This window comes from Oncorhynchus kisutch, linkage group LG30 (genome assembly GCF_002021735.2).
Source record: "Oncorhynchus kisutch isolate 150728-3 linkage group LG30, Okis_V2, whole genome shotgun sequence".
NCBI classification, from domain to species: Eukaryota; Metazoa; Chordata; class Actinopteri; order Salmoniformes; family Salmonidae; genus Oncorhynchus; species Oncorhynchus kisutch.
In genome coordinates this window covers 15,747,240-15,766,710 of record NC_034203.2, presented here as the reverse complement: position 1 = coordinate 15,766,710, position 19,471 = coordinate 15,747,240, and the positions used below count along the sequence as shown (strand labels likewise).

At 42.6% G+C, this 19,471-nt stretch overlaps 1 protein-coding gene across 2 annotated transcripts in view; it reads right to left on the bottom strand.

Annotated features, from left to right (window-relative positions):
• The window catches only part of LOC109875434 (ephrin type-B receptor 1), a 316,435-nt gene that overhangs the window by 50,925 nt on the left and 246,039 nt on the right, over positions 1-19,471 (bottom strand). For both annotated transcript variants that reach the window (XM_031810207.1, XM_031810205.1), the window contains exon 6: positions 10,665-10,789. In XM_031810207.1, the coding sequence (XP_031666067.1) occupies positions 10,665-10,789 (125 nt within the window). The remainder of the gene's footprint in view (positions 1-10,664; positions 10,790-19,471) is intronic.

Genomic DNA, 19,471 nt, shown 5'->3' with positions numbered 1-19,471 from the left:
TTGGACTCCCAATAAGTGTATTGGTGAATTATAATAAACATGCATTGAACTGCATCCATCTATTCTGCCGACAATGCCTTAGTGTACATCATGGAACGTTGAGTCAAATGGAATCCATTTTTAAAACCTCTTATGAAGTAGATTTTGTAGCATAACCTGGGAATTTGATATTTTTTATATTACGATTGTTTTATAACTGTAAAGTAGTTAAAACACTGTCCGTTCCACTTTAAACTGCAGGTTACTTTGTGTGCTAAACATGACATGTTGTTTTGCAATGGGAAGTAATAGTTGTACATTTCGATTGGGAAATGCTTAATTGTTTTGTTTTCGTATTCTTGGGATTGGGACCTACTGGCTTATTATGTCAGAGTTTATGGACTGCTTATCCTTTAACATCATGCTGTGTGTGACTGCTGTCTTTCACGGACCTATGCAGGGGTGTAGTGGTGCCTGGAGAAGTGGGCATAGTCTAATTTTGCCAAAAAATGACCCAATGTTACCCAATGGCCCACCCAGTGAAGGAGAGGCACCCTTTGTGAAACCTTTGTGAAAAATCCTATGTTTTCCTGTAGATTTTTCAGATTTTCACATTCAAAATCATAATATTTTTTATACAAAAAATACAAAAATGTCATGGTCTAAATCCACAACAATGCTTAATCCACATCAATCTGATCAGGGGGCCTGTCAGGACCTGGCTCCACAGTGGGTGGGCCTGTGTCCACCCAAGCCCATCCATGTCTATGCCCCTGATGCAAACAGGGCATAATAACAATTGTGCATCACAAATAGCCTACTAACCAACGGACTGAACTTTTTCAATACCTGGTTTGCATACCCATTGTTGACTTAGTTAGCATTTACAGGTAGATATCATAAGTTGAAACGTATTTCCTACCCTACCTTCTACTGATGTCCTAATTCTGTGAGCTGCTCCATGCCAAAACCAGCTGAGAGCTGCACACACTGAAACTAGGCTGTGTGCGGCGCGCAGGTGAATATATTTCACATGTTTTGTGTTTGTGTAGGCTACTTTGTGCATGATTTCTCTATTGTACGACGTAATTGATAAGTCGTATACCTCCACTACACTACTTTGATAAGCATCAGTAGTGATTAACAAGTGAGTACGCAATGCCCACTGAAAATAAAGTGGGTACACGGTTTATACCTGCATATACCTTCCTCTACACCACTGACCCTTTGTGTTTCACAATAAGTGCACTCTCCTACATGAGTGCGCTGGTATTACGGCTGCTGTTCTTTCACATTCATGAACCTGTCACACACTGAAGGACTAGGTCCAAAAGGTTTGCCACTGCAGCAAACATGTCTACAATAGATATAAAGGCTCATAAGATATTCATGTTTCAAGAAAGGAGTGTATATATTTGGCCCGGCAAAACGGTTTTATGTGCTGACTGAGTGGAAGCTGATAATGATGAGGAAATTAGGAGTCCTCACTGTCCGAGACCGAAACAAGACACTCAATATGAGACTGGTCTCGAGTACTACAACATTGCTCATCACCGAGCAAAACCTATAAACATTGAAAGTACGAGTCAAAAGTTTGGACACACCTACTCATTCAACGTTTTTTAAATTTATTTTTTACTATTTTCTATGAAGACATCAAAACTATCAAATAACACATATGGAATCATGTAGTAACCAAAAAAGTGTTAAACAAATTCTTCAAAGTAGCCACCCTTTGCCTTGATGGCAGCTTTGCACACTCTTGGCATTATCTCAAATCAAATCAAATCAAAGTTTATTTGTCACGTGCGCCGAATACAACAGGTGTAGAACTTACAGTGAAATGCTTACTTACAGACTCTAACCAATAGTGCAAAAAAGGTATTTGAGATTTGAGATTTTTGGATCCAACCGCCGTGTCTTTGTGAGACAAAGAGGAAGTGAATGGATGATCTCCGCATGTGTGGTTCCCTCCGTGAAACATGGAGGAGGAGGTGTGATGGTGTGGGGGTGCTTTATTGGTGACACTGTCTGTGATTTATTTAGAATTCAAAGCAACTTAACCAGCATGGCTACCACAGCATTCTGCAGCGATACAATGGCCCAACACATCTCCAGGCTGTGTAAGGGCTATTTGACCAAGAAGGAGAGTGATGGAGTGCTGCATCAGATGACCTGGCCTCCACAATCACCTGACCTCAACCCAATTGAGATGGTTTTGGGATGAGTCGGACCATAGAGTGAAGGAAAAGCAGCCAACAAGTGCTCAACATAGGTGGGAACTCCTTCAAGACTTTTGGAAAAGCATTCCAGGTGAAGCTGATTTAGAGAATGCCAAGAGTATGCAAAGCTGTTGTCAGGGCAAAGGGTGAAGAATTTGAAGAATCTCAAAATATATTTGGATTTGTTTAACACTTTTTTGGTAACTACATGATTTTATGTGTTATTTGACCATTTTGATGTCTTCACTAATCTTCTACAATTTAGAAAATAGTAAAAATAAAGAAAAACCCTTGAATGAGTGTGTACAGACTTTTGCCTGGTACCGTACATATCAACTTTTAATAAAATATAGGATGATAAAAAAGGAGAAGAGAGCCAAGGAGAAGAGAAGAGAACCGAATAGAGGCAGAGGCAGAGGCCCGTATGCGCTCCACACCGACATCTTTACCCAATCAAATCAGTGTAATTAGATCACGGAGGAAGCTCCGTCATTGGCCAGATGAGGTAAACACTGCTATGAAATTTGGCCGAAACATAATGATCTCTCCAATCACATTAGGCTTTATTGGACACTCACTCCTGTGATGAAGACGAATGTTAGCTTGTGCCCTAATAGGAAAATGCTACTCCTGAATTTAATCCCATAAGAGTAAAGAGACGAAAACAGGATATTAGCAATAACAATGAGTTATATCATTGGATAATTAGATTTGTGGTATTTATATGTTTATTGGTAATGTACCATGATGATGAATAGTCACATACATTCCTAGAATTTGCCACAGAGTGTCTGCATGACCTATTGTATAGTCACACTGTGTAAAAGTGCTATTGCACTTCAATTATGGTGTGATCTAATTTGATAAATGTCCAAAAATAGACAGCTCGTGTAAAGGGAAGCCAGGCAACCACATTAGAGTATTGGGACAGCACTCTCATATTCATAAGCAAGGCCATGGTTGGATGAGCATTGACCACCTGCGGTTAGGATTGGCCCACTCCTGCTGTCAGTCAAACAGAGTCTCCTAGGACCACACCCCCCACCCACTGCTTGATTTTGAGAGACGGTTGGGCGAGCAGATTAGAATCATTATCACCTATATTCGCCAAGTACATTTACACATACCCAGAATTTGCCTTAAGTAAGGTGCTGCCAGCAAAAGACAATATACAAACAGAATACAGACCATTACTCACAGAATACACAATATCAAAACAGGAACCATAAAACATAAGTGTATAGGCTGATTACAGTGGGAATATACCATTTACAGAGGGGATATATATACAGTGCCTTCAGAAAGTATTCACACACACCCCTTGACTTTTTCCACATTTTGTTATGTTACAAAGTGGGATTAAAATGGATTTTATTGTCATTTTTGTTGACGATCTACACAAAATATTCTATAATGTTAAAATGTTAAACATTTTTGTATTGATTCATGGAAAATAAAACACAACTTTTTCTTGATTGGATAAGTATTCAACCCCCTGAAGCAATACATGCTAGAATCACCTTCGGCAGCGATTACAGCTGTGAGTCTTTCGGGGTAAGTCACTAAGAGCTCTATGTGCCTGATGGCTGGTTGATGAGGTCCACGGCATGGGGGATGAAACTGTTCAGGTTGCGGGCGGTTTTGGTAATGATTGACCTAAACCGTCTGCCAGAGCGGAGTCTTTAAAAGATGGGGTGTCCGGGGTGGGCAGGGTCAGCGATGATCTGACCTGCAAGCTTCCTTGTCCTGGAGGCGTGCAGGTCCTTGATGGAGGGCAGGTGACAGCCGATGACCTTCTCCGCCAACTGGATGGCCGATGGGGAACCATCCCTGGAGAGACCGCCAACAGGCAGTGGCCCTTTCATGCTGTCAGTCAAATGGGGATTATATTTGACACACACACACATACATCTACATCTGCCATACTTAAAGTGAAGTAGCAGGTGGCGGGATAGCAGCTTGACAACAGCCAATGAAAGGCTTTGCTATGAGAGACTGACCACCGTGAATGGCCCTCACATGCTGTCAGTCAAATGCGGATTAGAGGAGACGCACCCTAACATGCTATATAAAGACAGAGCAGCAGGTGGGAGGGCAGATGGGAGGGCAGCCAATGGTGAGGCTGGCCAGCAGTGACAGACAGGGAACACTGCATGTCGTCTGGTCTCTGTAGTGTCCTCTTGGCTGAAGGCTGTAGTTCCCTTGGCAGTGTTTTCCCCCCAACTAACACTAATAAGAAGGCGGGCCTCCTCTCCTCAAGCCTTAAACAATTTGGCTTTAATTTGTTTCAATACACCATTTTGATGTCTGCTGTCACGGTTGATGATTTCAGCCTTTGTGCACTGCCTTAGAATGAAACAATACAAGGGGAATCTATGCCTTATAGAGTGTCAGAGCAATATAACTGCAGTGGACTGCACCAGTACGTTTACATACACTCCAATGGACAGAACAATCCCAACCCCTGAAGTGAATCTCTACTACTGCTGCCTACTACCAGATAAGCTGAGCCAGCTTCTGGTGCTTGTTTTAAACTATGGACCATGGCATACGTGTGTGTGTGTGTGTGTGTGTGTGTGTGTGTGTGTGTGTGTGTGTGTGTGTGTGTGTGTGTGTGTGTGTGTGTGTGTGTGTGTGTGTGTGTAGCTCCCCAGACCCCCACCCTGGTGGCATGTGCCAACCTCCTAACAAAGGACAGTATGGTCACCTGGCAGAGAGACAGACCTGGTGTGGGACCATGTGTCCACTTCACATATCACACACACACACACGAGCCACCCCCACATCCTAACTACATGGTTAACGATACTTAGAAGGTATAACATTGGTAATGGAGGGGGGACATCATTTCCTTTACAACAAAAACGTATGTTTCTAGAGATACTATAGACACATTTATTCTTTGTAATGCTACTGACGTGAATGAAAAGTAGAAGGAAACAATACCATCAATAAGCAATTTCATTCCTTGAGGCACCATCCCTTACATTACTAGACCATAAGCAAGTAATTACCATGTTCATTATGAATTCAAATAACCCTCTGGAAGCTTTTATTAAAGGGCATTTTAAATCATATTAAGTATCTGCATTATTACATATAGTAAATACAATTTTAAAACAGCCTAACTTCTAGTCCTTAGCATAGCATAATGGTACTATACACGCTATTATACTTTTCTTGACTGTTAAAACGTTTTACTATGCTTTGCTATCTCCTTTCAACCATTCCACTGCCTTCATCTAAGATAAGCCACTTACACTGCATATGGACTGTGGGAGAGTGGCTGTACAGCTGCTTTCACACGCCCACTATAAAGACACAAGCAAATGCCCCTCTTGAAAGGGAAACCATGCCTTAGATCACAGTTTTGCTAGCTAACCATTAGCAGCATGCTACACTTATATCACTTAGTGTAGCCTACATGCAAGCACGCACACTTACAAATGCATGGCAAACATGTAGACCAACACGCATATGCTCAAACATACACACCCACACACATACACCCACACACACCCACACACACACACAACTAACTCAGATCACTCACTGGGGGAGCTCAAAGCTCTGCACAACTCTCTCAGGATTGGGGAAAATATCAAATATAAGGTAAATAGAAAACATCTTTATCTAGAAAATAAATTAAAGGTGGGGGATTTAGGAGGAACAACAATGGGCAACCTTGACTCGTTTAGTTTGTTTTTCCTCGTTTTCTTTCTGACATCAGCAAACACTCTGAGGGCTTAGCTCTCTACGTCTCTACAGCTCACCTGAGGATACTGTCTGGGCTCAGAAGAGCTGGGTGGGGCACAGACAAAAGATATAGAGAGAAGAGAAGAGGGAGAGCTGCTGAAAGAGAGAGAGAAGAAAGAAATACAAAAAAAGTCTGAAAGGGAAAAATGTAATACACAGCGAAGGGAGCCAGGGACTTGAATCAAAATCCATCTTTTCAAAAGTTCCCATTATAAATCATGACATGTCTGTGTGCATACTGAGCTGGGATAATACTAGAAGATTTCACTGAAGGCCAACGCCAACTGAGAGACTAAATTAATGATATTAACTTGGTATTTCTTTTGACAACTCACTGATTGTGCATTGAGTGCAATGGGAATTACAATGGGCAAGAGTGACAACTTTGCGCCCACACACACACACACACACACACACACACACGGAAAGTATTCAGGCCCCTTCCCTTTTTCAACATTTTGTTACGTTACAGCCTTATTCCAACCTGTTTTTCCTTTGTTATTATGGGATGCTGTGTGTAGATTGATGAGGAATCATTTTGTTGTAACGTAAGTAAATGTGGAAAAAGTCAAGGGCTCTGAATACTTTCGGAATGCACTGTACACACCTGGTAACCTGAGCCAGTTTAAGAGTGTCCCTGCTCTTCACTCTAGTCTTAATGGAGGCCCTGACCTTCGCTACTCCAATTTAGTTCCTACCGCCCCAAACTTTAGGAGAAAAAAAAGAAGAAAAGAGCGAGAAATGAAAGAGATGGGATGAGATTCCACTTTTTCTGTATAGACTTTTAATTCATTTCTACTTGCTTGCCAAACTACACGATTCCAGGACCACTTACTCTGGAGTGAGAGGGGTGAGAGGGGGATAGTGGCCTGTTTGGTGGAAAGCCTAAAGACTTTCGAGCACCGGATACCTCTTTTCAGTTCCCCTTCTCCTAATTGTCTCTTTTTGTCCCAATTCCTCTTCTCCTCTCTCACAAACACCTGGACTAGACCGAGGCACGTTTACAACACGGGAGATCGCGGGTTCAAAGTCTGTATGGGATCTCTTTAACATGTACAATGGACACTTTGGTGTCCTTTCGATTGTACAATGAGAACTTGAGTGTCCTTCCAACAAAAAAGTGAAACTATGAACTCCACTATTAGTAAAGTAAAACAACACATTACTGTATAACCGATCTGTGTGGGAAGACGACGTGCATATGACTTACGTTGTGAAGTTCTTCTCTCCCCTGCGTTTGAAGACGAGCTGACTGTGCAACTAGCGTAGCTCGAAAGTCCATTGAAACAATCATCCACCTCTCCATAACTGCATGACACATAAAATACTAATATCACCGGCTCATAAAGAGATGATCTGAGAGACCAGGAGGGATGGCCCATGAGGCCATTTTGATAAATTCGATCAAAAACCCCAGGTTTTAATGGCTGCATTATCTAGGCTATAAGTTTCCTGCGGTGCGAGCAAGACAGCGAGAACGGCCATGTGCAGGGGAGTGTGTTATAGACACAAAGCCAGTAGCTAGACACCCCTCTGTAATTGGTTTTTATCTCTAAAGGACCACATCATCACTTTACGACTGTACAGAAGTCCCTCCTGCTATAGCAGGCATATATCCCTCCTCACCTCTCCACCTGATAGCTGATGTGTGGTGAGCGTTCTGGCTCAAAAATGGTGGGTGCTACACATTGATGGTGAATGAGATGAGTTTACCCCTACTATCTAAAGAGCTTTGAGTACCTCAGTTGCTAGAAAAGCGCTATATAAATCCAATCAATTATTATTATTATTATTATTTAGAGAATTCATAGTGGAGTAAGTGGAAGTTACGCAGAATTGCATGGATTTCCCCATTGAGATTACGTCAAGTTTACCTTGGGGATAATCATAGTCAATCTCTATGGCTCAGGGTATTTAAGTGGCTATGCATTCAGATGTCAATGAAACATGCACTGTTATTGATGTGCAGTAGAAAACTACTCACATGCCAAATTCTAATTCACACTCGCACGCATGCATTCAGATGCACGCACGCACGCTCACACACACACACACACACACGTTATGTTTTTCTATCCTCGTGGGGACCAAAAATTTATGCATTCAGATGTCAATGAAACATGCACTGTTATTGATGTGCAGTAGAAAACTACTCACATGCCAAATTCTAATTCACACTCGCACGCATGCATTCAGATGCACGCACGCACGCTCACACACACACACACACACACGTTATGTTTTTCTATCCTCGTGGGGACCAAAATGTATTTCCGTTCAACATCTTATTTTCCCTAACCCCTAACCTTTAGTCCTGGCATTTAGAGTTTGAGCAGAATAGAATCACCTGTTGCGCAGCGAGAGACAGCTCCTCATAGCAGGTTGATGCATGGAATGAAATAAGTGTTCATATAAGCCTATGCTGTGGAACATTTCTTTTGGCTATGCTATGCAATTACATGAGAAAACAGAGTTTTGATGGCCTCTATTAAAAAGAGGAGGATCCCATCAGATTTCTATAGGCTAAGCCTACTATATATTTATATCACAGCTTTCCCAATATTTAGCACATTGCTTTCCTTTACAACAGGAGTAGCCTACCTGACTGGCATGAAAATGAACCAAGGGAAAAGCGTCCTCCATTCGCTACTTGAGTGCATAGATGATATGTATTTTTTCCCCTGCCCCTGTTCTGACATGAGCATGATATTGGCCCATTCTAAATCAAAACTAATTTCACACATATATTATTTAGTATATGTAAAGACAAGATTAAATTAAGAAAGGGTCTGAATATTTATTTAATGTGATATTTCAGTGTTATATTTTTAATAATTTTGCAACAATTTCTAAAAACCAGTTTTTGCTTTGTCATTGTGGGGTATATTGTGTAGATTGAAGGCTGTAATGTAACAAAATTAGGCAAAAGTCAAGGGGTCTGAATACTTTCCAAATGCATTGTATGTTTTTTGATAAGGTTTGTATCAAAACTAAAGTGAGAATATGCTATTCTGTTATTCTGAAATAGACTACATTTTCTTCATATCTTAATGTTTCTTTAGACCTGTCTAAAATAAATAATGGATTTATTGTGATGGTGTAGGCTGTATTAAATAGATTTGACTTTTTTTAAATGTTTTTTTTTTAAACGCATGGAAGCTGGAGATGCTAAACATGTTTATGTTAATTAACGGCCAATTACAGTGAGCCCGGCAGTTATTTGCATGACAGTTACTAGCTGCCTAAATTTCCCAGTCTTACTGTTGGAGGATGACTTGTCTTTAGGGCCAACGTTGGGCCCTGTCAGCATCAAAGCATCTAAAACACACTGTATCACAGAGAGACCACCGAGGTGAGAATTGAATCTCTGCAGCACGGTATGTCACCGGGCAATCATATACACACGCACACAGTATGCGACCAAGCAATCACGCTGTCACACACAGGGTCATAAGGTGCATCTCTCACCTGATCATATTCCTAGAGAGAGAGAGTGAGAGAGAGAGAGAGAGAGAGAGAGAGAGAGAGAGAGAGAGAGAGAACCACAGACCGACAGACAGAGCAGAAGAAAGTGCCCTCTGAGTAACCCTCACCTGCCTTCCCCTATGCAATTAGCAACCTTATCTTCATTAATGAATCAATATGTGAATAATGCAGCCCGGGTCTATTTGTCTGGAAGGACACGCTACAAAGACATCAGTAGGATTATGACATCAATATTTATGAGCCCACAGCAGGTTGTGTGAGCGGTATTTGCATGACACTAAGCTGTGACGCGATAAGGTTTCACAGGGGCCCTATTGGATTCTGGTTCATGACCCATGCAGCAAAGTGAAGCTAGTGAATGTGTTCTAAAAATGTGGCGTAGAAAGTTTTCCAAGGACTAATGAACAAAATTGTATGTGACCATGTCTTCAAGTCTGGCATTACAGGGAATGTAGAGAATTTCAGGTTGTTCTTGAGAAGGATTCTTGTTCGCAATGACATACTGCACCTTTGTAAATAAATACATAATATAGGGATTCTATCTGCTTTGATAACCCTCAACATACAGATTAAAATATTATTATTATATATTATATTATATTTATCTAACAAATGTAACACAAACGAACACATTTCAAAGGCTAAAACCTGCATCCAGCCAACCCACCAAACTATGGACCACCTTAAGTGTCCTCTAGGCTCTAGTCTATTCTGGGCTCTATTTCATTATTCCTGTAGACCGAGGCCTTGGGAAAAGCCTACAGGTCAATAAGGCCTGCTCTGTAGATACTCTGGGCTGCTCTCATAGGTTATTAAAGAAGGTTCCACTGTGTAGGAGCAGTTGGTAGCAGACGGGTCGATGCTAGCCCCACCAGGCGCATAGCATTACCGCAGTGGGACTGGTGAGGGGAGGGGGGATGTCAAGGTTTTCACTTCATCAGATGGGGAAGGCAGGGTAACCAAACAACAGGGAGAAGGAGAGATGGACTGGAGGTGGAACTGAGATGACATATCATCAGCCAGGGGAGTTTGGGGGTTTCGCTTCGGAACACAAGAGAAACTTCTGTTGGGTTTCTTTTAAGACGATAAATGCACAGATACACACACACACACACACACACACACACACATTGTGTACGCAGATGAACATGCTCTTGGGCAGACGTGCGCTTATACACACACACACACGCAGACACACACACACATGCACACCCAGCCTACCTTCTCGTAGAAGCGTAGCTCGTAGTCCAGGATGATTCCGTTGGGCTGTTCAGGCTGTGGCCATGACAATGTGAAGCTCTTCATGGTGGAGCTCACCTGGTGCATGATGGGTACGATGGAGGGGGCTGCAAACAGGAAACAGGAAGTGAGACTGAGATGAACAAAATTGCCTCTGTGCCTTGTAATAGCTTGAACGATGCAAGAAAGTAGCATTGAAAGCTACTAAAAACACAATGTAACACATTCAAAATTCGCAGACACAAGTCATGCCGGTAAGAATCACCAGTCAGAGCTGTCGTGGAGCAGCTAGCACATCTTTTAAAACATCCTCACTCTTCAAGGTCCCTATTTCTCTCACTCTGTGTCCGTCTCCAACACAACAAGTCAACAGTCTGCGCTGTGTCTGAATAAAATCACTACCTAATGAGGCACAAAGACCTAGAAACTGCCCATTGGAAGAAAACTCCATCCTATCTCTTTGTGATGCTTTCGGCCTGGGTGCACAGTGTGGGCCTATTCTCCTCTGCTCTCCCACTCTGCTCTTCCACTCTGCTCACCCACTCTGCTCTCTCTTCCATTCAGACACAGCACACCTGAGCACACACATATGGGCTGTGAATTAACTCAACACCCCAGCAATTTCCAGCTCATTCCCTCGCTTTTGTCCTCCGCGCTATCATCCCTCTATCATCGTTCCTCGTTCCTGTCTTCCTGGGCTGGCAAGGGGTGGGTGGAGGCGGAGACAGCGAGCGGCAAAGGCCAGCATTTAGCAGTGATTGACCAGGAATAATACATTACCCCCCAGTATATGGGAAGGGAATCTCTTTTTACTCATCTTTTACAGTATCCATTCCAGAGATGTGGAAGTCTGGAAGATGGAGGCTCATGTATTATGACCCTAAGAAATACTGATAGAAACACACACAGATATGTCTACATGCACTTACTTTTGTTGAAAACCACCCACACTACTTTGCGCATTCTACCACCCACACTACTCCCCCTGCCTCCCATACACATAAACACATGCAGACTTTCCTAAAACCCACCGCACTTCCTTCACTTTTCAGCTCCCAAAATCCCCAAGTAACCCCCAGACACTCACCGCCACCCCACCTGCCTCCCTCTATCGTTCCAGCCCACGCACTCTCATCCTATCCAGGCCTCACCTCGGTGTGGCTAAGCCTCCTCGCTCCTCTCTGGCTGCCTAACGCTCCAGTGCACAGAGCTCTGCTGGGCCGCATTATCAATTACCGGCCCTGGCAGCCCCAGAAGGCCCCAATGCGCTGCTGCCTTCCCTGCCTTCTGAGCTTACAGTAGAAAGGGGGTAGCGGAGGGGAGTGTGAGTTCCAGAAGAGACTAAGGGTGAGTCCAAAAGAGCTCCCTATTCCCTACATGCACTACTGTTGACCACGGCCCATAGGCTCTGGTAGAAAGTAGTACATTCTATAGGAAATAGTGTGCCATTTGAGACCCAGACTGTATCTAGCCAGACAGTTATATTAAGACCAGGCAGGCATTTGTGATTCTACATGGTTTCACATCACGTCTCAATGATTGCCTAAAAGTCCCAATTAAATAATAGTGGTACTTCTGCAAGTCATGGATAAAACATTTGCCAAGTCCTCGTTTCTAAAGGCCTGTGTGTGGGTGTGTGTTTGCGAACGCAGATGTGTGTTAGTGCCCTGTATGTAATGAGCCTGTGTTTCTATCAGTACTGCTGCGTCTGTACCTGGCTGGAGGTCAAGGGTCAGGCCCGCTGAAGCCATGCTGTCCCCACCGTTACCAGGGGACACCAGCACTGACAGTGATTGGTGGCTGTGCCCTGCACTTCTCTCGTCCCCCCATCACTACCCCTTCCCTCTCTCCTCTGTTCCACTTTTATCTGGCCCAACTGGCTGTCCCCAGCTTTTAATGCAGCACTCGGCTTAGCATTAATCAATGTCAAGCCTCTCAGTGCTGCTAGCAAGAGAGAGAGAGAGAGAGAGAGAGAGATAGAGAGAGAGAGAGAGAGGTTTTTTTTTATCTGCAAACTGCTACTCTAACACAAGACCATCACATTGCACATCTTACGACTCTATACCTACACACTATAGCACAGAGCCATTACACATCTTACGACTCTATACCTACACACTATAGCACAGAGCCATTACACATCTTACGACTCTATACCTACACACTATAGCACAGAGCCATTACACATCTTACGACTCTATACCTACACACTAGCACAGAGCCATTACACATCTTACGACTCTATACCTACACACTATAGCACAGAGCCATTACACATCTTACGACTCTATACCTACACACTATAGCACAGAGCCATTACACATCTTACGACTCTATACCTACACACTATAGCACAGAGCCATTACACATCTTACGACTCTATACCTACACACTATAGCACAGAGCCATTACACATCTTACGACTCTATACCTACACACTATAGCACAGAGCCATTACACATCTTACGACTCTATACCTACACACTATAGCACAGAGCCATTACACATCTTACGACTCTATACCTACACACTATAGCACAGAGCCATTACACATCTTACGACTCTATACCTACACACTATAGCACAGAGCCATTACACATCTTACGACTCTATACCTACACACTATAGCACAGAGCCATTACACATCTTACGACTCTATACCTACACACTATAGCACAGAGCCATTACACATCTTACGACTCTATACCTACACACTATAGCACAGAGCCATTACACATCTTACGACTCTATACCTACACACTATAGCACAGAGCCATTACACATCTTACGACTCTATACCTACACACTATAGCACAGAGCCATTACACATCTTACGACTCTATACCTACACACTATAGCACAGAGCCATTACACATCTTACGACTCTATACCTACACACTATAGCACAGAGCCATTACACATCTTACGACTCTATACCTACACACTATAGCACAGAGCCATTACACATCTTACGACTCTATACCTACACACTATAGCACAGAGCCATTACACATCTTACGACTCTATACCTACACACTATAGCACAGAGCCATTACACTTCTTACGACTCTATACCTACACACTATAGCACAGAGCCATTACACATCTTACGACTCTATAACTACACAATATAGCACAGAGCCATTACACATCTTACGACTCTATACCTACACACTATAGCACAGAGCCATTACACATCTTACGACTCTATACCTACACACTATAGCACAGAGCCATTACACATCTTACGACTCTATACCTACACACTATAGCACAGAGCCATTACACATCTTACGACTCTATACCTACACACTATAGCACAGAGCCATTACACATCTTACGACTCTATACCTACACACTATAGCACAGAGCCATTACACATCGTACGACTCTATACCTACACACTATAGCACAGAGCCATTACACATCTTACGACTCTATACCTACACACTATAGCACAGAGCCATTACACATCTTACGACTACACACTATAGCACAGAGCCATTACACATCTTACGACTCTATACCTACACACTAGCACAGAGCCATTACACATCTTACGACTCTATACCTACACACTATAGCACAGAGCCATTACACATCTTACGACTCTATACCTACACACTATAGCACAGAGCCATTACACATCTTACGACTCTATACCTACACACTATAGCACAGAGCCATTACACATCTTACGACTCTATACCTACACACTATAGCACAGAGCCATTACACATCTTACGACTCTATACCTACACACTATAGCACAGAGCCATTACACATCTTACGACTCTATACCTACACACTATAGCACAGAGCCATTACACATCTTACGACTCTATACCTACACACTATAGCACAGAGCCATTACACATCTTACGACTCTATACCTACACACTATAGCACAGAGCCATTACACATCTTACGACTCTATACCTACACACTATAGCACAGAGCCATTACACATCTTACGACTCTATACCTACACACTATAGCACAGAGCCATTACACATCTTACGACTCTATACCTACACACTATAGCACAGAGCCATTACACATCTTACGACTCTATACCTACACACTATAGCACAGAGCCATTACACATCTTACGACTCTATACCTACACACTATAGCACAGAGCCATTACACATCTTACGACTCTATACCTACACACTATAGCACAGAGCCATTACACATCTTACGACTCTATACCTACACACTATAGCACAGAGCCATTACACATCTTACGACTCTATACCTACACACTATAGCACAGAGCCATTACACATCTTACGACTCTATACCTACACACTATAGCACAGAGCCATTACACATCTTACGACTCTATACCTACACACTATAGCACAGAGCCATTACACATCTTACGACTCTATACCTACACACTATAGCACAGAGCCATTACACTTCTTACGACTCTATACCTACACACTATAGCACAGAGCCATTACACATCTTACGACTCTATAACTACACAATATAGCACAGAGCCATTACACATCTTACGACTCTATACCTAACACTATAGCACAGAGCCATTACACATCTTACGACTCTATACCTACACACTATAGCACAGAGCCATTACACATCTTACGACTCTATACCTACACACTATAGCACAGAGCCATTACACATCTTACGACTCTATACCTACACACTATAGCACAGAGCCATTACACATCTTACGACTCTATACCTACACACTATAGCACAGAGCCATTACACATCGTACGACTCTATACCTACACACTATAGCACAGAGCCATTACACATCTTACGACTCTATACCTACACCACTATAGCACAGAGCCATTACACATCTTACGACTCTATACCTACACACTATAGCACAGAGCCATTACACATCTTACGACTCTATACCTACACACTATAGCACAGAGCCATTACACATCTTACGACTCTATACCTACACACTATAGCACAGAGCCATTACACATCTTACGACTCTATACCTACACACTATAGCACAGAGCCATTACACATCTTACGACTCTATACCTACACACTATAGCACAGAGCCATTACACATCTTACGACTCTATAACCTACACACTATAGCACAGAGCCATTACACATCTTACGACTCTATACCTACACACTATAGCACAGAGCCATTACCACATCTTACGACTCTATACCTACACACTATAGCACAGAGCCATTACACATCTTACGACTCTATACCTACACACTATAGCACAGAGCCATTACACATCTTACGACTCTATACCTACACACTATAGCACAGAGCCATTACACATCTTACGACTCTATACCTACACACTATAGCACAGAGCCATTACACATCTTACGACTCTATACCTACACACTATAGCACAGAGCCATTACACATCTTAACGACTCTATACCTACACACTATAGCACAGAGCCATTACACATCTTACGACTCTATACCTACACACTATAGCACAGAGCCATTACACATCTTACGACTCTATACCTACACACTATAGCACAGAGCCATTACACATCTTACGACTCTATACCTACACACTATAGCACAGAGCCATTACACATCTTACGACTCTATACCTACACACTATAGCACAGAGCCATTACACATCTTACGACTCTATACCTACACACTATAGCACAGAGCCATTACACATCTTACGACTCTATACCTACACACTATAGCACAGAGCCATTACACATCTTACGACTCTATACCTACACACTATAGCACAGAGCCATTACACATCTTACGACTCTATACCTACACACTATAGCACAGAGCCATTACACATCTTACGACTCTATACCTACACACTATAGCACAGAGCCATTACACATCTTACGACTCTATACCTACACACTATAGCACAGAGCCATTACACATCTTACGACTCTATACCTACACAACTATAGCACAGAGCCATTACACATCTTACGACTCTATACCTACACACTATAGCACAGAGCCATTACACATCTTACGACTCTATACCTACACACTATAGCACAGAGCCATTACACATCTTACGACTCTATACCTACACACTATAGCACAGAGCCATTACACATCTTACGACTCTATACCTACACACTATAGCACAGAGCCATTACACATCTTACGACTCTATACCTACACACTATAGCACAGAGCCATTACACATCTTACGACTCTATACCTACACACTATAGCACAGAGCCATTACACATCTTACGACTCTATACCTACACACTATAGCACAGAGCCATTACACATCTTACGACTCTATACCTACACACTATAGCACAGAGCCATTACACATCTTACGACTCTATACCTACACACTATAGCACAGAGCCATTACACATCTTACGACTCTATAACCTACACACACTATAGCACAGAGCCATTACACATCTTACGACTCTATACCTACACACTATAGCACAGAGCCATTACACATCTTACGACTCTATACCTACACACTATAGCACAGAGCCATTACACATCTTACGACTCTATACCTACACACTATAGCACAGAGCCATTACACATCTTACGACTCTATACCTACACACTATAGCACAGAGCCATTACACATCTTACGACTCTATACCTACACACTATAGCACAGAGCCATTACACATCTTACGACTCTATACCTACACACTATAGCACAGAGCCATTACACATCTTACGACTCTATACCTACACACTATAGCACAGAGCCATTACACATCTTACGACTCTATACCTACACACTATAGCACAGAGCCATTACACATCTTACGACTCTATACCTACACACTATAGCACAGAGCCATTACACATCTTACGACTCTATACCTACACACTATAGCACAGAGCCATTACACATCTTACGACTCTATACCTACACACTATAGCACAGAGCCATTACACATCTTACGACTCTATACCTACACACTATAGCACAGAGCCATTACACATCTTACGACTCTATACCTACACACTATAGCACAGAGCCATTACACATCTTACGACTCTATACCTACACACTATAGCACAGAGCCATTACACATCTTACGACTCTATACCTACACACTATAGCACAGAGCCATTACACATCTTACGACTCTATACCTACACACTATAGCACAGAGCCATTACACATCTTACGACTCTATACCTACACACTATAGCACAGAGCCATTACACATCTTACGACTCTATACCTACACACTATAGCACAGAGCCATTACACATCTTACGACTCTATACCTACACACTATAGCACAGAGCCATTACACATCTTACGACTCTATACCTACACACTATAGCACAGAGCCATTACACATCTACGACTCTATACCTACACACTATAGCACAGAGCCATTACACATCTTACGACTCTATACCTACACACTATAGCACAGAGCCATTACACATCTTACGACTCTATACCTACACACTATAGCACAGAGCCATTACACATCTTACGACTCTATACCTACACACTATAGCACAGAGCCATTACACATCTTACGACTCTATACCTACACACTATAGCACAGAGCCATTACACATCTTACGACTCTATACCTACACACTATAGCACAGAGCCATTACACATCTTACGACTCTATAACCTACACACTATAGCACAGAGCCATTACACATCTTACGACTCTATACCTACACACTATAGCACAGAGCCATTACACATCTTACGACTCTATACCTAAACACTATAGCACAGAGCCATTACACATCTTACGACTCTATACCTACACACTATAGCACAGAGCCATTACACATCTTACGACTCTATACCTACACACTATAGCACAGAGCCATTACACATCTTACGACTCTATACCTACACACTATAGCCCAGAGCCATTACACATCTTACGACTCTATACCTACACACTATAGCACAGAGCCATTACACATCTTACGACTCTATACCTACACACTATAGCACAGAGCCATTACACATCTTACGACTCTATACCTACACACTATAGCCCAGAGCCATTACACATCTTACGACTCTATACCTACACACTATAGCACAGAGCCATTACACATCTTACGACTCTATACCTACACACTATAGCACAGAGCCATTACACATCTTACGACTCTATACCTACACACTATAGCACAGAGCCATTACACCTCTTACGACTCTATACCTACACACTAGCACAGAGCCATTACACATCTTACGACTCTATACCTACACACTATAGCACAGAGCCATTACACATCTTACGACTCTATACCTACACACTATAGCACAGAGCCATTACACATCTTACGACTCTATACCTACACACTATAGCACAGAGCCATTACACATCTTACGACTCTATACCTACACACTATAGCACAGAGCCATTACACCTCTTCCCATTCTCCCTCTGCATCAACTCTCTCATTGTGATTTTCCCGGGATAAGCTTAATGCATTTCACATTCCGCGATCCAAATTCCACAGGGCTTTCATCCCTCAATTCCCAGCTGGAAACTCCTGATGTGCTTGACTGATTCCCAGTTTGACGATTGGTTGGAAAAGTCCTGATAGGCCGATTTCATCACATAGAACAATCTAATTCCGGGTTTTTCCGTTAAGACTTAGACAGCACCACAGCTCCAGGCTCTCACAGTCTCTCGCTCTCCCTCTCTCACCCTCCTAGGCATGCTGGTTAACCACTGCCTCCCCATTAGCAATAGCTCAGAGGGGCTGCTCTGTCGTGACTACATGGTAATGGACTCCTCTCACAGATCATAGGGATGTGGCAGTT